General features: G+C 46.9%; 1 protein-coding gene across 4 annotated transcripts; it reads right to left on the reverse strand.

The window, feature by feature from the left end:
* Nucleotides 1-943: 943 nt before the first annotated feature.
* LOC100710015 (phosphatidylinositol 3-kinase regulatory subunit alpha) lies at nt 944-21377 on the reverse strand. Of its 4 annotated transcripts, XR_003213130.1 has the most exons (18): nt 21168-21377; nt 17496-17950; nt 16571-16700; nt 13850-13942; nt 13308-13379; nt 13106-13222; nt 12808-13006; nt 11046-11128; nt 5411-5510; nt 5194-5292; nt 4470-4650; nt 4272-4397; nt 3864-4006; nt 3397-3573; nt 3204-3278; nt 2676-2846; nt 2236-2536; nt 944-2204 (listed from the first exon to the last, which is right to left on the reverse strand). XR_003213130.1 is itself a non-coding variant. In XM_005463450.4 (17 exons), the coding sequence occupies exons 2-17, from the start codon at nt 17685-17687 to the stop codon at nt 2347-2349; spliced, it is 2148 nt and encodes a 715-aa protein (XP_005463507.1). In that variant the 5' UTR covers nt 17688-17950; nt 21168-21377; the 3' UTR covers nt 944-2346. The 4 variants fall into 4 exon arrangements, 3 of the variants coding, with proteins under 3 accessions (XP_005463507.1, XP_025752611.1, XP_005463508.1); XM_005463450.4 differs by having other exon boundaries at nt 944-2536; XM_025896826.1 differs by lacking the exon at nt 21168-21377 and adding an exon at nt 18073-18232 and having other exon boundaries at nt 944-2536.
* Between the last annotated feature and the right edge of the window lie 139 nt (nt 21378-21516).

Raw genomic sequence — 21516 nt, forward strand, 5'->3', positions numbered from 1 at the left:
ACGACGGCCAAAGCAGCGCTGCTGGTTTCAGCCTCCTTAAAACACGAGAAGTCACATCGCAGCTTCACTTTTCATCTACAACCCTAAACGTTCATTTAAAACCAAAAACTTAGTGTTTAAAAACAAAGATTCAATTATTTAAACAGGTTACAGAGAAAAGTTCGTCCTTCTTGCTCGACAGTAAATATTTTTACAAATTGAGATCCCGTCATGGAGCAGTGACTCCATCACATTCAGCTGTTTTGGTAAATGGACTGGTTCTTATATAGCGCTTTTCTACTCTTCTGAGCACTCAAAGTGCTTTACACAACTTGTGCATTCACCCATTTGCACAAGCACATTGTTCCAAGTGCTTTCTAAGTAACATTCACACACGTTCATACAACGATGGATGCATCGGAGAGCAATTTGGGGTTAATATCTTGCCCAAGGATATTTGGCATGCAGACTAGGGGAAGCCAGGAATCAAACCACCAACCTTCCGATCAGTAGATGACCTGCTCTACCGCCTGAGCTACAGCCACCCACCGTTTTGTGCAGTAACTTTAAGAAGATGTGGAAATTTTTACTTTCAAACGCTGAAAAGCATCTTTGGGCGTCGATCTGAAACATCGACCAGCGTGTCACTGAGCCGTGTTCACTGTGATCCTCTGCTGTGGCCTGTTCTAAGCAGCCCGATATGAACCTTCAAATTTTACCCAGAATGCACTTTGTTAAGTTTCCTGCGGTGAATCAAATCGATCAAACAACGATGCTCGTCCCTGCTCCCGTGTCAGTGGGTTAACACCTCCACGTACCCGGAGAAGCTGCAGCTCTGGTGACGTTGCAGCTTTGTTACATCAGCTGAGTTTACTGTACAAATACATCAATCAGCTGATTTTCAGCGAGCACTGAAACGTGATGCTGACACTAAACTGAGCACAGACTGACGACAAACAGACGCTTCAATGTTTCAGCGTAAAGGCCGACATTTTTATTTATTCGAGCTTCCAAACAGTTCATCTCAAACATTTTACACAGTTTTGGTTTTAGTAACAGGCGTCACAGAGTCCACAAACCTGAAGCATCCACGGTTCAAACGTCTCAGCGGGAGTTCAGGCCACACCCCCGTACTGAGCGTCACAGTGGGGCGTGTCTTCTAACGAGCCACACAGGAAAATAATAAGCCATAAAAACATCGTCAGTGGTCGTTCAGCGGCTGTTTAGTCCAAAGTTCAGGAAACTCGATTCCACGACTGAAACGATCCACCGCTCGTTTATGATTGTCCTCGGTTCTGATCCGGACCTCCGACTTGTGCTGACGGGCGCAAAACGAAAAGAAGAATTAAAGAGCGGCGAAGTCCAGGATGCACAAACTGAGGAACTGAAACACGGGAGGGAGGGGGGACGAGTCCTCGCTCATTCAGAGTCACAGTGTTCACACCGACGCCTCTTCATCATCGTCCTGCTCTCGTCTCAGAGTTCGTCCGAGCTGCAGTGGATCAGCGCCATGATTAAAGCGCTCATCATGCCGACGTGCCCGCTGCGCTCAGGCCGAACACGTGCCCGTATCACGCTGGATCAGACCCGTCGGGCTGAGCTTTGTTTCCCCCTCAGACTGAAACACGTTCTTCAACAAACCCAGCGTACGAGCTGCTGTGACTCTGATCCACATCACAAAGAACAAAACGCTGAAACCAAAGACTCAAAATGATTTTTGAACTTTTTAAATCAAACGTATTAATGTTTACATGTGTGAATGTGCACAAATGACAGGAAACTGTTGCACAAAGTTAAAAACGAAACAAAGGCAGGGAAACATGGGCGCAGCTGCAGGGTCACAGTCAGGAAACCCCTTCACCTGCATTCTACCTGAACGCCACCAGAGGGCGCCAAAAATACTTTCAGTCCTACAGAAGTCTGAAGGACCAATGACCTCTGACCTCCAACCTCTGACAACGGCTCATTTTGGGTCATACTGAATAAATCATCAAGTCTGTAAATTTTGGTCACACCAGGTTTTAGGCAACAGCAGCCCCGCCCATCCTCACACCGCCCGTGAAACACCGTCAGCTGAAACACGGCGGCCCTGCCTCGCTTCTGTTCCTCGGCGACATCGATCTGTGACAGAGAAACAGCCCGCAGCACCTTGAGCATGCTGACAGAAGGGAAAGCGTGATACGGGCACGTCTGTAATGTGTTCCTCGCAGGAAGTTAAAGCTTCACGTCGCCTTTCACAGGAAAACGTTTATCGGTGCATCAGCCTGAACAAAAAGCTTCATCCAGACGCTGATCTGTGTCTGAAGAGGGAAATGAGGAGAGCTGGGGATGGGGAGGGGGGCGTGTAAACGATGTCGGGGGGGCGGGTCACCGTCTCTGCTGGCTGTAGACGGGGAAGGCCAGCGTGACGTTGAGCGAGTCGTTGTGCTGGACCAGCGACGTGTGCTGGTAGTGCAGCACCAGCTCCTTCAGTGAGCCGTACAGGTTGTAGGGCTCGGCGAAGCCGTAGCCGGTGCTCGTCTTGTTGATGACGCAGTGCTTCACCTCGCCATCCACCCTGTGAGAGAGAGAGAGAGAGAGAGAGAGAGAGAGAGAGAGAGAGAGGTGAGACTGAGGCGATAAACACTGAAGCAGGCTGATGTGCAGTAAATGGGTGAAGAAGAGGAGCAGGAGGAAGATGGAGGAGTGTTTCTTACACCACGGAGCAGGCGTAGCAGCCCGGCTTGCTGCTGTCCCGGACCAGGAAGGTGCCATCCCTCTTCCCTCGCAGCAGAGACTCCGCCTGGCTGCGGTTGATGTTTCCGAGGCGCCACAGACGCTCGTCGTGATGAGGAAGGTCCTCCTCATCCTCCACCATGCTGTACTCGCTGAGGGGGCGGAGACAGGACTGTGAGGAAGCTGCTTTACTCGAGTATTTCTACTTTCTGCTTGGATTCAGGCTGAGAGCTGCCTGAACTGTGTGTGGGGGGTGGTGCCCCCTTGTGTGACCTTTGAGGTAAATTTAACGAGGTTTCTCTCGAGAATAAAGCCGAGTCACCTCCATCTTTAGTCACATGACAGGTTTCTGTGGCTACACAGCGTAACCTGCCATCATCATTTTACAGTCACACTGAATTCTAAAGGCTGGACTTATTTGTGACCCCTCCTCCTTTGGGTGGAGCAGCTGACGGAGGCTTTGAGCACTAAAACAAACTGTTTGAACCCCTGGTGTGGTCGGTACTTACTCCTCTGTGGTTTCGTTCTTCAGGCCGAGCCACTCGTTCAGCCTTCTCTGCCGAACTCCTTTCTGAGTCAGCCACCTGTGAACACACACACACACACACACACACACACACACACACACACACACACACACACACAGTTATTAGTCTATCACACCGGGCGTCACAGCCGTGCTGCGCTCTGGGCGTCACCTACATCAGGTACTGGTCCCTGGTCTTGCGGAGCTGGATCAGGTCCGGTTTGATGCTGTTCATCTTCTTGTCGATCTCTCGGTAGTCGGCCGCCTGCTTCTTCAGGTCCACCTCCAGGTGGCGCTTGCTGTCCACGATCTCGCTGATGCGGGACTTGAGCTTGTCGTAGTTCTCCATGATCCTGCGGAGACGCAGCGGGAGTTCACTCTCACGTGACAAACACGCCGCTGCACGGCGAGCGCGCCGACTCATCATCCTGTAACGTTTGTTTCTATCGGGTTTGTCGTTTCGATATAAAAACATAATTCAGATCAAACTCTGAGCTGAAGCTCGTTTCTGACTCCAAACTTCGTTTACCAGCAGATGGCTTTCTTCCTACAGTCTCTGCTGCCATGGCAACCAGGCTTCCTTTTAGTGTGTGTGCTTTTCCCCTCAACGAGCTCTGTCACAGTTGCCATGGTAGCGGCTTACCTCTGGATCTCCTTGTCGTTTCCCTCCCGGCGAAACTTCTCGATGTACTCTTTGCTGAAGCGCTCCTGAGTCTGACACTGCTCCTCGAAGATCTTTATGGTCTCGTTGAACGCCTCGATGGCCGTCCTCTTCATCTGGATCTCCTGAGGAGGAGGAGGAGGGGGGAGGGGGGGCAGTAATGTTTTATTTACCATAATTTAAATGTAATCATTTTAATTAAACTGTAGGCCTCAAATCTCTCAGTCCTCTTCCACTCCAGTACTAAGAGTTCCCCGTTAACACCCTTAAATGATACAAGTACTAAAAGTAAAGAATCAGCTACTTCTTAAAAACCCTGTAAGATCATCACTGTTTGTAGTTCTGTTTGATAAATCTGTAGTTTTATTAGAGTACTTCCTCCGAGCGTACCTGCGACGTTCTGGTGTACTCCTCGTACAGCCTGTCGTACTCTCGGTTCTTCTCCTGGTACTGCAGGTGATACTCGTGCAGCTTCTTCCCCACCGCCTCGATGCTGTCCTCCTTCACCACCTGATCCTGAACGACAACCACGCAGCGGTCAGACGCCGCTCGTTAACCAAACGCAGACTCTCAGAGAGCGCGACCCACCTGCTGGTGCTTGGAGACCGGGTAGAGCAGCTTGACGTCCAGTTTGGGGTTGTACTGGGCCAGAGACTCGTGTCTGTAATGGTTGATCAGCTCCACCACAGAGCTGAAGGTCAGGGGGTCGGAGAAGCCGTACTTCCCCTCCCGATGGAAGATCTTTATCAGCTTGTTGTTGCCTCCTTTCCTGCAGGTGACGACAGAACGGAGAGCTGGTAAACTCAGAGCCCGCGGCATCGTCCAGACACAAACCAGACAGTCGTACTGTGGACGTTTACTGCACAAATAACAAGACTGTAACTATGCAAACGATGAAATCTGTAAATCAGCTGGAAGATGTAGAGCCTTGGCCCCCTGGTGGACAGTGAGGGCGCTGCAGGTGAGCAGCCACAGATCACTGAGTGTAAATTATTTTTATAGGATTTTAAAAATGTGAATTGACGAGTATAAAGTTGTTTAACTTTGTATGAATGTTTTAGTCTAACAAGATTAGCAAAGATTTTATCCTGCACAATGGTTCCATATTCTATTAAATTATTAGTTTCGACTTTCAGCTGAACGTTTCTCTCAGCTTTATTTGAGCCTCGTATCCACGAGTTTTGGCTCTTCCACGCTTCACACCTGTAGATCATTCAGTCTTTACATTTAAACAAATATTTAAACGTTTCATTTCTGTTCACTGGATTTTAAACCTGTGTTTGAAAAGCTGGTGATGCACTGAGAGCTTTACCTCAGAGTCAGAGTGTAATCTCCGTGCATCTTGGTGGAGGCGTCTCGGACCAGAAACGTACCGTCGGCCGTGTCCCTCAGCTTCTCGTTCACCTCCTCCCTAAAACGCCAAAAACAGACTCTGCATCACTCCGTACATCCTGCATGTCCTCCCACGGTGTGTGTGTGTGTGTGTGAGTGTGTGTGTGTGTGTGTGTGTGTGTGTGTGTGTGTGTTACCTGGAAATGTCTCCCCAGTACCACTCAGCGTCCTGTAGAACCATGCTGTTGTTGAAACTGGTGGAAGGAGCCGGAGCCTTCACAGGTTTAGGAGGTAAAGCTGAAACAGAGAGCGAGGAGGAGGAGTCACACCCCGAGATGGAGCAGTTGTCTTTTTGATGGATGAATAATCAGACCCCATCTTATCTTAATGACCTTGTAGTACCATATCACCCTATTAGAGCACTTCGCTCTCACACTGCAGGCCTACTTGTTGTTCCTAGAGTATTTAAAAGTAGAATGGGAGGCAGAGCCTTCAGTTTTCAGGCCCCTCTTCTGTGGAACCAGCTTCCAGTTTGGATTCAGGAGACAGACACTATCTCTACTTTCAAGATTAGGCTTCAAACTTTCCTTTTTGCTAAAGCATATAGTTAGGGCTGGACCAGGTGACCCTGAATCCTCCCTTAGTCATCCTGGTTTCTTTTAATAGTTTCCAATCCGGTCTTTAAGTCTGATGTTATTAGCCGTGTCTGGGCCCAAAGTCAAACGAACACTGCAGCATCACTGGGAGTTAAAAACTGTCTAAATTCTTTCATCTTTAATAAAATGATCAGCGTTGCTGCTTTACCAGGTGTAACAATTAAGTTTAACATCCATGAAAACAGATTTTATTACATTTAACAGAGTTAGAAGTTAGCAGGAAGTTAGCTCGCTAGCTTCCACCTAAACATGATATAGCATGTTCTGACTGAGAGATTTCTGAAACATTCAAACGTACAGCTCTGCTGTCACTTCCAACATAAATGAAGACAGAAAACTAAACAGCAGTGACGTTTGTAGGGTTACTGAAGTTGGGCTAGCTGCTATATAATGATGTGCTACGTGATCGCTAGCTACACAGCTACGTTAGCATAACATAAACAGTGAAGCTGGAGGATGAACTCTAACTTTTTTCCACTTGATAAAAGTTAACGTGAGGGTTCCTGATGGTTAGGGACAAATGCAATCGCATGGCAGGATGCTGTAAACGGACCAAACTTCAGCCAGGAGAACAACTGAGATAATCCATCCACAATACCAGGTTAGTCATTAATATACTGCTGCAGGGGCTGGGCTGTAGTTACAGCGTAGGGTTTAAACACTGAGCTTTAAAATGATTAACGGTAATAAAAACAGTGAGAAGCCGACAGTGATCACTGACTATTTTTAGGGGCTTTTTGAGATTAAATAGAACAAGATACCAAGCATTAAAACATGTTAAAAACACAACAGCCTTATTAAACGCAGAGTAGTTTGGGCCTGGAAGCAGGTTTCATCACGTCATCACTTAAAGAGCGGATTAAAACAGAGTTCTTCCTTCCCACTGTCACCAAATGCTCCTGGGTGAGTTTTCTCTCTCATGCTGTAGAGCGGGGGGGGGGGGGGGGGCAACTCCAGGCCTTGAGGGCCGCTGTCCTGCTGGTTTTAGCTCAATGTTCTCACTTTGGGTCAACACACCTGAATCAAATGATGAGTTCATTACCAGGCCTCTGGAGAACTTCAAGACATGTTGAGGAGGTCATTGAGCCATTTGAATCAGCTGTGTTGGATCAAGGACACATCTAAAACCTGCAGGACACTGGCCCTCGAGGCCTGGAGTTGCGCCCCCCCCCCCCGCTGTAGAGTCGGTGCTACATGAAACACCGTGAGGTAAGTGCTGTTGTGAACCGCTGCTCTCCTCCTCACAGTGTCACCTGTTCCAAAGTCACACCACCAGGGGGCGCTAACAGGTGAGCATTTGAGTGTGGAAATGAACAGAAAGTATTTAAGCCTTTGTTAAATCAGCCTCACAAACATCCTGCGACTGTGTTGATTTATAGGCGCTCACTGACTCTGACGTTCACCCTGATGTCAAAGGTATCTGCAGTCAGGTGACACATCAATGACTGATGAGGGGAGGGGGGAGGAATCACTTTCTTGTGCAGACTATATCGAAGAAACCACAACCAACCAGCAGTGTGACCCACAACCCAAAGAAAGAACAGTGGGACTGTGTGAACGTGTGCGCTGGCGGGGCTTTTAAAGCTCCACACCAGATTTAGAGACGCGTCTTCATCTGACAGCACAACCAACAGAAGCCTCAGCGACGTGCCGGCAGCACGGAGGAGACGTTGGTGTTCCTCACTGAGAGCAGGTGCTGCATAAACACCTGCTGTGCAGTCTGACACACACCTGTGCACCTGCTCCACACGTCACCGGCTGCAGCAAACTGAGCTCAGGCTGAGACGATGTTTAAATCAGGCAACAGGCCTGAGTCTAAAGGGGGGCTCGGGGGGTACCAGACCACAACTGTTTCAAGACTTTAGTAACTTTATTTTGAAGATTCAGATTCACATAAATATGAACAAAATGTTATGTTTATTAAATTGTCTTAATAATTGAAAATTATTCTTAACATTGATTAAGTATTTATATTAACTATTAATTATTAACACCAGAGCGTCTGTTCTCAGCAGGAAACGTTGCATCACAGCAGAGAGTAAAACTGAGCTCTGAGAACGTCGATGCGCTCATGTTCTTCAATGCACACACACACACACACACACACACACACACCCACCCATCCCCCCGTCAGAACCGTTTCTGCTTCCTCTTAACGTCAGAAATCCTTCACACTTCATTCTATCTGACAGAACTCTACACGTAAATACAGCGACAGCGTTTAGATTCTTTGCGGTTTCTAAAATGGAAACAAATGATTGGTTCATATTTATTATTTCTCATTAATGAGACATTTAGTATTTCTTATCCAAATACTCGATTATTAGACTAAATACTCGATTACTAAAATAACCGAGCATATTAGGACCGAGCTGTAGAGTAAGAGCATGATTTCATTTGTTAAAGAAGAAGTGAAACTGAGCTTTTCGTCACTCACAAATAAAAAAAAAGTGACAGCGCGCTGCGTTCAGCCCATCCGGCCTGAAAACAGCAGCTTCCAAATCGACTGTCTGCTCACCAAAATAAAGTTTAACACGTTTCATGTTTCTCTGAGGAACACCTCGCCCTCTCCTGACTGAAGCTTCACTTCCTGCTCAACTGAACAGCGAGTGAGTCTGAGCTTTTAGAGGAGGAGCCACGACACAGGAGGCGCACGGGGAGGAGGCGCACGCCATTTATAACAAGTGAAAACCAGAGCTTTGCAGCACAAAACACCTGAAACTAAACTAAGCGTCGGAGCAGTTTCTCTGAGCTCGCCGCGTCTCGTGGCCATTTTTAGGTTTGAACTTTAAGCTCAGATCAGGTTTGACACCATTTTTCTTTCTCACGCGTGGCAGGAAGCTTCAGACGCGTTTGCGCTTCGGGAAACACTCCGACACACGGTTTGGTGAAATCACCACGAGATGAAGTGCGGGGTCATCGTGTGCCGACTCCTCAAGCACACAGCGACGTCACATTTTAACCTCTGACACGACTCCATCAGATATCTGCACTCACACGTGCACCGCCGGGTTCAGCCTGAACATGGTGACTTGGGTGGAATGACGAGAACATCAGGAATAACATGGAAACACATTTTGAGGCTTCACAGCAAACAAACTTCCAGCTTTAGATGCAGATTTTTAACCCGACACAGGTTTAGTCTCCCCGCTACGGCCATCTGATCAGGCGCTGCTACCTCCAGGTGGGGGTCTGACTCCTACCTGGGCTCTGCATGTTGATGTAGCAGAGGATCTTGTCTCGTCCCCTCAGCGGCTCGGCCTCGGCCCTGCCTCCCTCCTCTCGCTCCATGTCGGCCCCTAAACCGTCACCTGCCTCCACGACGAAGACGAGTCCTCAGAAACGAACGGACGCCCGGCTCTCATGTCCCGCTGCTTTCAGCCCGTTCGGCTGCCAAAAATCTGACGTCATCTCAGCTACATCTTCATTTTCGGTCACCTCGCTCAACTCAGGCCTGCCGGACGTGGCTTCGCGCTGCACCTGCAGCTCTGCTCCGCCTCCACGGTCTCAAAACCTCCTTTTTTATTTTTCCAGCTCGCTGTCCGCGGCTCGGAGACGTTTCCAAACGACGCAATTTTCTCCCGTCCGTCTCTCTCTCGTAGTCTCGGTTCAAAGCTCAGGAGAGCAGCTTGGAGATGTGTGACATCACCGATGGCTCCAGCCAATCCTGTGATGGCAGTGATATCACCAAGGCAACACCCCCCTCCTCCCTCCCCTCTTCGTGTGCTGCATCTCTCACTCTGTGGACGGGTGATGTCATCGTTTCAGCTGCTGACCGGCTGACTCAGAGCCGGGCTGAGTGAACGGATGAGTCGATGAATGAGTGACTAACGCAGTCAGAGCTGCTCGTTGACCCACTTTACTGACCCAGAGACAAACGCCAGCGATCATGTGTGCATCGCTTTTTTTAAAACAGCTGATTTAGGCTTTAAATATTCCCTCCCATCACATCTGAGAGGTTTTATCTGCTGAAACCTTCCATTTCTCTCCAAATCCATCTTTCCTCTGTTACCCACAGCACCCGATCCTTCAGCCAATCATCATCCTGAAATAACAAAACAAAGAAAAAAAAAAAAAAAAAAAAAAAAAAAAAACACCCTCCTCCTTCCTTAATGGGACAGGAATGAGCTGCAGAATTCCTGAACCCCCAAAATGGCAAATGTATGACAGAAATCCTGCCTCTTCCCCCCCGAAGAGCCAATCATCTGCTTTCTAACAGCCAATCACGTGTGCCGGTGCACACACGAGGACCAACGTTAACAACTGAGTGTAAATGCTGCCAAAAACGATCCAGAGGAGTGAGCGCTGTAATTAAACAGCGACACAAAGCAAGCATGAAATAATAATAATAATACTAATAATAATAATAATAATAATACTAATGATAACAATGATAATGACGATGATAATAATAATAATGACAGAATAGAGGTTCGGTGCTCTGGGTCATCCTCGCTGTGAGAAACATGAAACAGGAAGTTCTGGAACCATCCGTGAGCTGCGCTGCGTAAAGCTTTCATCACGAGCATTACTTCAACCGTTTCCACCGTCTGCTGAACAAAAGTACCAGACTGTACCTCAGGCTGATCACTTCCTGTCACATGTTAAACCAAAGGCCTCACAGATGTTGCCAAAGTAACCGCGAGTTTAAACGTCGTCCGATTCTTCCATACGACGTGTAAAACTTAAAAACATAAACGTGTCGTTCGACAGTGTGAGGACGGCGCTCTAAACACTCCTGGATCTGTGTGATGTCAGAGAGGATGGATAAGCCCCACCTACTTCATGTTCACGAGGAGCAGCCAATCGGCATCCCTGATCATCTTAAAGGGGGAGGAGCCAAAACAACTTGAGTGTAAGACAAAGGAGGATTATTTTTGGACTTCAGTCCGAGAATAAAACTGCGGAGCTGGAAATGAGCTTCAGTACTTCCCTGAGTGAAACCAAAGCCTCGTGCAGTCGTAACCAATAAACCCAGTCATCAAATCTTTGTTGCTGCACTTTTTCAGACTCCTCTCTCCCGCCGCCGTCTCATCTGAACCGTTCGATTGAGCAACAGCTGTGCGTGACAGACTAAACGTGACGGCCTTTACAGGAACTGAGAGCAACCGTACGCGAGTTTTACACTCATGCACATCAACACTCAGCCACTCGAACACGGGCAGGTGCGTGTTACCTGGTGCGGCCTGGTTCATGTTGAGCTCGCTGGTTATCAGAACCTCCAGGACCTGAACCAGAGGATCCAGACCGGACTCAGACCTGAACACAGAGACACAACATCATCAGTGCTGTTAACAAAATGGGTCAAAGGTTTTCTCTGCTTCATCTTATTAATCATCATTAATCATCGCACTTCCTGTGAGTGTGGCCTCAAATATGTGGATGTGCCAGGACCTGCAAGCAGCTGACCTCCTTCCTGACATCAGTGACTCCCTGAACCAGACCAGCGTGACCCATCTAAGCTAAACTTCAGGCCTCAGGGTTTGCAAGCCAGACAACACGACAACCTTAACCTCTTAAGCCCCAAGGGGGTTTCTGAGCTTCCTGCTCGAAAATGTAATTGATTATTTCTCTGCAATTACAAACTCTGTGTATACAATCTTGGTATCAAACTAAAGCTAACACTCGTGAGATTTCATCAGAGGTGTAAATATTGAAGCAGATATTACTGTGTCAAAGTTACTGAGACTGGAACACAGAAAAAGTAAGTAGATTTTATCCACGCCTAATTTTTTTCTTTAATTTTTAGCATATAACCCTTTTAAAAATATGCCTCAGATCACATTTGGTTCCAGGATTTCAGTAACCAACATATAAACATCATCTGTGCAAAGATTTATGTTTCTAAAGTGAAACAGTGAAAAATTACAGCACTGTAAATACATGAATATCCAGACATTGTACAAAAAACCACGCCAATTGAATTTTTTAGGTATTAAAGAGCAGAAATTAATTAGTTTTATTAACAGGCCTAAAAATGCTTTTTTAAAAAAAATATATTTTTGAAGAATTAACCACACATTTACATGGTAATGGTCCTTTTCTGCCGTGCGCATGCAGCGCTTCATTGGCCTCTGGCCCTTTAAACTCTGAGGGGCTGTAACTTTGGTTTATTTTGGTCAATTTGCATGATTGACACCTCTTTTTAATCGTTTTAGCCAATAGAATCACAGTAATGATGCCACGTTCATGTCACTTCAACCAATCAGACGTTGCAATGCCAAAACCCACGTGGGCCCAAATTTACTGCATGTAGCGTCTGTCCAGTCACGTGTCTGTAGGTGGGTCTAAAATGGAGGTTGTTGACGGAAAACAGCTCTGATGCAGCTAGGTAGGCATGGTAACTACTGGTAATCACGTGGCTACTGGATACCAGCGAAAATAATGGAGGAAATCGGGACGGTAAGCCAATTTCTGTCTTAGCGCATTTGCGCCGCTGCGTGTTTTTGTGGTCTTCTTTTGCGGCTCATTCAGTGAATTTTGGTCAAAGTGTGGTGAAACTTTGTGTGTGGATACAGTGATAGCTCTGGAAGCTAACCAGCCTGTCTTTAGCCGGTTACATGAAGTTTGAAGAACTTCTGGTTCGGTTTTGTTTGTTTAGCGGACTTCTGTGCATTTACGTAACTGCTCGTTTAATCATGGCTTGTCTTCGATGTGTTTGGTGGTTGTAGAAATGGTTTATATGACATTTTAGCTGAGATTCTGAGGTTTCTGTGGATACCACACATGTCTGGATTTATATTTCTCACCCCGTGTTATAACCGATTAAACGTGATCTCCTCCTTTTTGCCCCCGGTACTGGGGGCGTGGGGCTTAAGTGGTTCTCTCTCCATGTTAGCTGCTCTTAAGAGTCATAAAATGATGTGTTATGAAACATTCCTTCAACTTACTATGGAAAAGAAAATGAAAGTGTGTATAAATAGCTGAGGATCACTGACCCGGCTGTCTGTCTGAACAGCAGCGGGCTGAAGCTCTCTGCGAGGTTTCGGGGGCTCAGCTGGTTCCTGGAGCCGTGCAGGCACAGTCGGGCCAGGTGTCTAACCACGCTGAGCAAGGTCAGCCCGTACTGGGCGGGGCAAGTTGGCGAGCTGGCCACGCTCCGCAGCAACTGGGCGCACTCCTCTAAGTCTCTGACCTCTGGAAGCAGGAACAGGAAACAGGACAGAAGTGTGAACAAACTACCAGATCAGGTGTGAAAGAGGAAGACGGGGGCGGGGTCGTCGGGCTTTTTCTGACCTTGAACGGCGTGGATCATGTCGGCCTGCAGCGAGGCTGGCAGGACGGGACCGGGGAGATCCTGCAGGAACCGGACCACCCCGTCACACAGGGACGGCACCTCCAGCTGCTCCAGGTCTGAAAACAAACACACCTCAGTTTAAGCAGAGATTTCACGATGCAGTCGTTCTCTAATTCACAGGTGAAAACACGTCCTCCTCACCTGCGTCTGCGAGCTGCTGCGTGTCCACGCCGCCGCCGCTGAGGCTGCGATACACGCCGGGGCTGTCCAAACCTGCAGCAACACACGCATGTTACAAACACCAGCTGAAGACTTCATCAGATAAATATTTCAAACTTCACGCTCACAGTTTGCTTTATGTTCAAACTGACCTGAGGAACAGAGTTTAGATAGAAGTATTACAAGCTCCTAAACTGAAGCTGGATCTAATAAAGTGTCCACAAATGCATTTCTGACAACTCTGCAGAACTCTAACTGCACAAATGAGGAACTGTGAAAAAGTTCCTACAGACTGAAAGTCACGAAGCTTCAAATGTTCAGTTTAAATGCTGGAAAACACCAACGCAGTGACATCAGAGTGAAGGAATAAAAGGTCAGAATAAAGATGTAAATGCATCTGAAGGGTTAGTGTGCTGTTTGCAGATGTAGGCGCCTCGAAGCTTCAGAAGAACAACAAAGATAAACTCTGAAACCAGACGCAGAGACAGGAACTGGTTGGAAATCCATGACAGTGTGTTCGGTACCTTTGGTCTCTATGGCCTCCATCAGTCTGCTGAGGAGGGGCGGGGCCGTGTCCGGGGGTCCGAAATGCTCGGGGAGGTCCGGCAGCACGAGACCTGAAGAAGAACAAACAGCACACACAAGATTTCAACTCAAGAGTCAAAGTAATAAGATGGCTTCGTAACGAGACATTGATCTCCCTCCCTTAACCTTTATGATGTCATAAAGTATGCCACCTGCCACAAGGAAACCAGGTGGTGGTGGTGGTGGGGGGGGGGGGGGGGGGGGGGGGGGGACTGAAATTATGGAGGAGGAAATGAGAGCATATAACAGCTTTTACTTTGAAAGGATGTAGGCAACAGGAAGCTGAGTGAGCAAAACAGTTCTGTGAAACACGCAGGTAATAACAATAATCAGGATTTTGCTGCCAGCAGCTTTAACCACAGCGCACACACACACACACACACTTCCTGTGCTCTGTGAGGCGGGTGGCAGCAGATCTGTTCACTCAGCAACCGCAGCCCTGACTCAACCCGAGCTCTGTGTGTGTGTGTGTGTGTGTGTGTGTGTGTGTGTGTGTGTGTGTGCGCGCGCGCGTGTGTGTCTTTGAGTGTATCAGGAGGTGAGTGGTCGTCACACACACAGGTGTGTGCTGTGGCTCTGTTGAGGAAGCAGCTGAAGGAAACTGAAGGAAACTGAATCACTGAGCGATCAGGCTGAAACCTTTCAGTTTCTTCAGAGCGACAAAAACAAGTTTCAGTGTCGGTTTACAGATTTCACGGCTCCCTCTTAGAGCCGAGACTTTCAGGCTTTCGGCTGGTCCCGGATCAGAATCTGTTCTGGCTCCGTGTGACGGCGAGCATCACGTCTACCTCGAACTGAAGGTTTAGGGAAGCTAACGTGTTCCGTGACTGTGGCGTGACGTTTGGATGTTTTGTAGAGTGGTTGCTGTGGTAACAGCTGACAGGGATCAGGCTGTTTCAGTGTTTATGAAATCAGATTCTTAGTTGTTGAGTTTGCAGTTGTGAGATTATGAAGCCGGGATCAGAGCACAAAGTCCTGCAGCCCGGAGAACTGCACCCGCAGGAGGCTGCGCCTGTGTGACGTTTCCCTGCCGACCACCTCGACCCGCCCGAGGAAAAAAATATAAACACAAAATAACAATAATTCACATTTTTATTTACTCACTTTACTATTTACCATCTTTACTCTCTTGCCGTCTTCCCGTGCATCATTTTAATTCGATCTGCTGCACAGCTGATTATCTCTGAATTTGCATTTTGTATTTTTATGCCAGCTTTTCTTCTGTCTTCTATAAAATCAGCAGAAAATAGAGAAATACAGCATGTGTTTGTTTTAGCAGCCTAATGTTTCTCATCCAGTCTCCACGTCGCTGCGCTCACTGGTTCATAAACTGGAGGACTTCCTGGTTTCTACTGAGGACGGCTGACGCTCGAGCTAAAACATAAGCACTTCCTCTCAGAGAGCTTTTATAAAACCCTGTGGGACACCAGGAGGACGGCTCCACATTGTGTCATGCAGGCACGTCGGCCTCTTTATTTGGCCTGACATATATGACAAAATTCAATAACGTTTAAAAAATGGAAAAGGGTGGAGTGCCCACTCCGGGTCGGGGACGAGACCCTGCTCCAAGTGGAGTTTAATTATTTGGGGTCTTGTTCGCGAGTGATGGGAGAAGGGAGCGGGAGATCGACAGACAGATTGGTGCAGCGGCCGCAGTGATGCGGCCGCTGCACCGGTCCGTCGTGGTGAAGAGGGAGCTGAGTGTAAAAGCGAAGCTCTGAATTTACCGGTCGATCTACGTCCCTACCCTCACCTATGGCCACGAGCTGTGGGTGGTGACCGAAAGAACGAGATCGCAGATACAAGCGGCGGAAATGAGCTTCCTCCGAAGGGTGGCTGGCCTCTCCCTTAGAGATAGGGTGAGAAGTTCAGCCATCCGGGAGGGGCTCAGAGTAGAGCCGCTGCTGCTCCACATCGAAAGGAGCCAGCTTAGGTGGTTCGGGCGTCTAACAAGGATGCCTCCTGGGCAAGGTTTTCCGGTATGTCTCACCGGGAGGAGGCCCCGGGGCAGACCCAGGACACGCTGGAGAGATTATATCTCTCGGCTGGCCTGGGAACGCCTTGGTGTTCTCCCGGATAAGCTGAAGGAGGTGGCTGGGGAGAGGGAGGTCTGGGCTTCTCTGCTTAGGCTGCTGCCCCCACGACCCGGCCCCGGATAAAGCGGAAGAAGATGGATGGTTGGATGGCATCCCACAGATGTAATATTATCTACAGCTACTTTCAGTACCATTGATATTCATTTAGACTCTTTTTCTCCAATTGATCTTTCTGAGTTAACTTCAATAATTACTTCCTCCAAACCATCAACGTGTCTTAAATAAAGCGGAAGAAAATGGATGGATGTTTAAAAAACACGTGTAACAGCTAAAAAAAAACAAACAAACAAGAAAACTCTAGAAGCAGGCGAGCTGGTTTGAAGCAAACTAGTCACACAGTTAAACCAAAGTGGAGTCGAAACCTGTAATCTACGACTTCTCTGTTTGCAGCTTCATCACTCGTATCAAACACCAGAGAAGTCCTGGGTGAACGACTCCATGACAGATCATTAGGATGGTCCATGGTTACTGTTCAGGTTAAAAATGTTTCTGTGAATTCACAGAAAACTTCAGCTGGATGGGACGTGGTTAACAAACTAAAAGCATCTGAGCTAGTTTACTCACCCTCTGACTCCGAGTCGGCCCTCACCGACGCTGCAGATGGGGGCCTGGGTGGGCGGGGCTTCGGGGTGGGCGGAGACATCCGCTTCCTGCCGACAAACTCCACATACGTTCCCGGGAAGTCGCCTTTTTCCTGTCGTACACGAGTCAAAGATTGCAGATGTGAGAATCAAATAAAATCAGCAACGATCATTTTTTGGAGGCTAGTTTTGGTCACAGGGCAGAAAAGCTACAAGCGTTCCCGTTAATCATTCCCAACAGACTGGACCAAACGTGAAGGTCGGAAAACCTGAGCTCCTCGCTCTGACCCCACACCAAGGAGCCCTCGGTGTGGGGTCAGAGCGAGGAGCTCCTCTGAGCGCTTCTTTCGGAGGATGTGGGATGCAGAGCTGTTTGTGGAGTTTCGTGATGACGGAGTCGTGCAGCTACCGCCGCTCCTCCACTTTTACTTCAGCTCCGTTTTCTCTTTGCATCACCAACAAGAAGCCGAGAGGAAACGCAAGTAAAATATCTCACTTTGACGAGTCAACACGGAGCATTTCCTCCATCACATGAGCTAAATATAGCGAGTGCTTCACTGACTGCAGGATTTATTCAAAGCGCTGCTGCAGGAGTTATGACTGAACGAGCTGGACCGGGGTTCAGTCTGCACAGCAGCTTTTAAATGAAGGAGACATTTCTGTGCCCAGACTGAGCTCTGCCTCACATCTCTGTGCGTTACAGGTGATTAGCCTCTCACAGAGCTTCCACTGCTGTAACTGATGTCACCACATCAGCTCTTTCACAGAGACGACCAGCAGAGCCAAAAAGAGTCCAAAATAAAGACTAAGAACTTTTATTACTTTCTTCTGCTAAAGGAAGAGCTTCCTGTGACAGGAGAGGTTCGTGCGGTCTCAAAGCACTTCCTGTCTCTGCTGCGGCGTCGTACCTGTGTGGTTTCGTTGAAGCCCGGCAGCCAGCCGATCTCCGACGGCCGTTCTTCAGCTCCATTGGTGCAGCCGAGCGCCAGCAGCGCCCCCTTAGTGACCAGCAGCATGTCCCCGACGTGCAGGTCGATGTCCTCCTCCCTCTCCTTCTTGTAGTCGTAGAGCGCTCGGTACTGAAAACCCTCCGAGCTCATCCTGACTCGAGTATGGCTTCACGAAAACTAACAAAACAGCTCTGAGTGAAAAAAATATGAACATAGGTTTGAGTCCGTGTCCTGAGGGGGTCTAAAGAGGAGAATCCACGTGGACGCGCGTCTCCCCTGTCTCCATGTTGGTCCGCCACAGTCCTGTCATCCCTCCAGGCCGAGCCGCAGCCGCTCGATCAGCGTGTCCTCGCGGTTCATGAACAGCAGTCTCAGCAGAGGTAGCGGCCACATCTGTGGAGGCGACAGGTCACCTGAGAGACGAGAGGTCAAAGGTTACAGATGAGTGTGAGGAACGTGATGCGGCAGAAGACACTTTCATCATTTAATGAACAAAAGCTCCAAAACAAAAATTGCTTTTCTACACAGTCTGTACCTAATAAACTGCTCCCCGAGCGTTTATTTAACCTTTAAAACGAGGAAGAACCAACTTCCTGTCAGTTTATTTGTTGGTTCTGCTGCAGTGCTGGGTTTCCCCCAGGAAGCAGTTCAGCCACCACAGCCAGCCGCTGTCATTCCCGCTGCCTCGGATCTCCTCAGAGTCCGTCGGAAAACATCAGCACACTTAAATCCAAAGCTTCAGGGGAGCGATGCTCCATCTTCACGAATATCATCGTGTCTTCATGATGCTCTCCGTTAGTGCGCAGCCAGGAAAAACTCAAATATTTTCACTGTGGGTTATTTTAATAACTAACCGTTTAAATCAGGGGTGTCAAACTCGCGGCCCGGGGGCCGCATGCAGCCCGTACGTTGACATGAAGAAATATGACACACATGAAGTGACTTTCTGTTAGAGAAGATTTGTTTGTTGTTGAGTGCAACGTTCTTTAAATGACTTAATATGAAGGCAACATGAACACAGTGTCACAGACATGTTAGCTCAGTGAGAGTCACAAACTAATGCGCACACGCAGGTCTGCAGTTAGTTTGTTACATACGAACACACTGACAGCAGCAGTGCTGCCACGTGTGCACAGAGAGGACCAGCGTGTGTGTTTGATAGTTCAATGAAAGGATTCAGTGAAGTTTGCAGTTTTGTTTTTTTATACAATATTAGAAATTTAAAAACAAAAACAAAACTAGATTTCCTGGAGTATTTGTGTTTGGTTTGTATTACTTGAACACTGAAGTGGGCTCACATGAGACCACAGTGCCTGCAGTGGCTCACAGCTCGTTTACGTTCAGCCCCCTGATCTACACGGCTGTTTTATTTAAAAATATAATTTATGTTTTTATGATGTAAAATGTAAATAATATAATATGCAAGTTATTCCAATCCTATTAATGAAAGAAAACGGTACAAAGACAATGAGACATTTTAAATTTAAGTTCTGTAACACGTTTCACCGAAGCTGTGAGCATCAAGCCTGTGACCCCACGCCGACGAGCCTGCTCCAGTTTAACAGAAAAAAAAAAGGTTTTGGCTGCGAGCGAGTTCTGTTTCAGAAACCTGCGAGTGCTTCAGCGAGTCACGGCCGGCTGGAGTTTTGTGCTTAAACACAGACTCTCTCTGAAAAAGACACCAGAGCAGGTCGACCGTCACCTGCCTCCTCACACCAGCACCGCCTGATGGAGCAAATGGTTCAGCTTTAATGAGGCCTCCACCCAACCCCCACCACATCAGGGGCGCTGGCTTTGAACTGAGTGCTGATGACCTGCAGCATCCATGACTTCCACCCAGACCTCAGACTTTGATTGGTCAGACTGGAAGGACAGGTGCATCGGCTGCGGTCAGAGAAGGCGGCGCCATGCGTGAACACCATCATCAAGTCTAACACAGGCCATCACCAGACCATCAAAATAAAAGCTTTCAGATAAAAGCTGCTGCTGACAGCTCCTGTTATAACTCAGACACTCCAGGTCTTCATCAGGCGCCTCATCATTATTATTATTATTATTATTATTATTATTATTATTATTATTATTATCATTATTGTTATTATTGTTATTATAAATTCTTTTATTCTCGAGGATTTCACAACTTTTCTCATTTCTTTTTTTTTTTTTTTTTTTTTTTTTTTTTTTAACCTGTCCCGTTTGGTTCTTTTGCCATCAGAATTATTGTCTAAAGGCGAAGAAAGATGCCCAACGGATTTACTTTACCAAATGGACCATCCCAGCCTTGCCGTAATGGTCCATTTGATTCACCTTTTATTGTTTATTTTATTTTCACTTGCTGAATACGGGACAGACTTGACTGGTGGAAAGAAAAGGGGAGAAAGAAAGAGGGAAAGAAAAACAGCTGAGAAGAGGGACGGGGGAGAAGGGCAAAAACCAAAAACCAACAGAATAAGGAGGATTTCACAACTTTTCTCATTTCTGAAGAATGTGGATGTACAACAATAAAAATGAGACAACATTGTTATTATGCAAACAAAGCCTCATTTTCCACAGTGGCTCACCTTTATATTAATTTATGAATCACATGACAAAAATTATCTGAGGATTAATATTATTATTGTTGTTAAACTGTAAATAACTGTAGCTTAAATCCAACCACAGAAATGAAACATGTTTAGTTTTTGATCATTTAAATGTAAAAATCGCCTCCAGTTAATCCACAAACTGCGTTCTGTTCACAGACGTCTATAATGATCACAAGATTCGGAGCTGAGAGCTCAAATTTTAATTTTGAACTTTGGAATTTGTGAAAAATATTTCGGGCATTAAATCATAACATAAAACATGAAAATAAGAACAGAATAATAAAGTGGGACAACAATGAGTTACACGCCGTGTGGATGCTGCACAACATTTTAACAAAATAAGCAAAATAAGTTCCGTGGTGACGTTTAACAGTCAGATATTGAACTAATAATTATTTAATTAATTATTTTCTTTCCCATGTGGCTGAAAAAGGTTCACTCGAAGCTGTTTAAGACCCAAAACACCAAGTCCGAAACTGAGGAGCTGGAATCTGAATTCCGGCCATTTCTCTTGAAGCAACCATTAATCGACCGATAAAAAAACAAAAAACATTTATGTCGTTTCACGAATTTTAATTAGTTCAGGTTCAAGCGGACATGCTTTAAGATTTAATTTAAATAAACTGGAATTTCTGGATAAATTGACATATAAATGAAAACAAAGCGACGACATTTAAAAATGCTAACAATTATAACATACAACACACAATTTACAAACATTACACACCAAACAGAGAAAATTTGTCGGGTTTTAAAGGGACTTTCGTCGCTCAAAGAGCAGAAAAGGAAGAAAACTTCAAAAGTCTGACTTTAAGGGGACTTTCCACCTCGCGGGGTTTGTCCCACAGAGCCTAAAATCAAACACTTTGATTTTATTTTAGCCACATGAAATCTTAATCGATACAGAGTTTAAGTAAAGCTCCCAGAAGCTATAAAACAGCATCAGGAGCAGCTTTCAGACGATGGATCCCCTCAGGAAACGGGAAACGACAATGCATGCCAGCGCTAGCTTAGCCACCTAGCTTCAGACGCTCAAACGTCTCACCTTTATTTCTTGATGTTTCACCAATAAAAGCCTCCAACAGCACGAGCAGCGGGCGCCATGACGAAGCAGTGAAGGCACACGACCTCCTGATGGAGTTCAGAGCTGAGATGTGCCGCTGTTTTATCGATTATTTCCAAGATGAAGACACTCGTGCTTCGTCCGTCTGTATTACAGCAGGGAGACAGGTGTCAAGTGCGCGTGACAGACAGAGGTTCCGGTAGGGGCTTTCAAAATAAAAGGGGCTTTTAATTTTACAGCGCGAAGCATCGGCATAAAAGTTCAATTTAACCGTAAATGCTTTGTTTTCAGGATAATAGTGTTTATCAGAATCCAAAATCTAAATGTTAAA

This window comes from Oreochromis niloticus, linkage group LG12 (assembly GCF_001858045.2).
Source record: "Oreochromis niloticus isolate F11D_XX linkage group LG12, O_niloticus_UMD_NMBU, whole genome shotgun sequence".
NCBI classification, from domain to species: Eukaryota; Metazoa; Chordata; class Actinopteri; order Cichliformes; family Cichlidae; genus Oreochromis; species Oreochromis niloticus.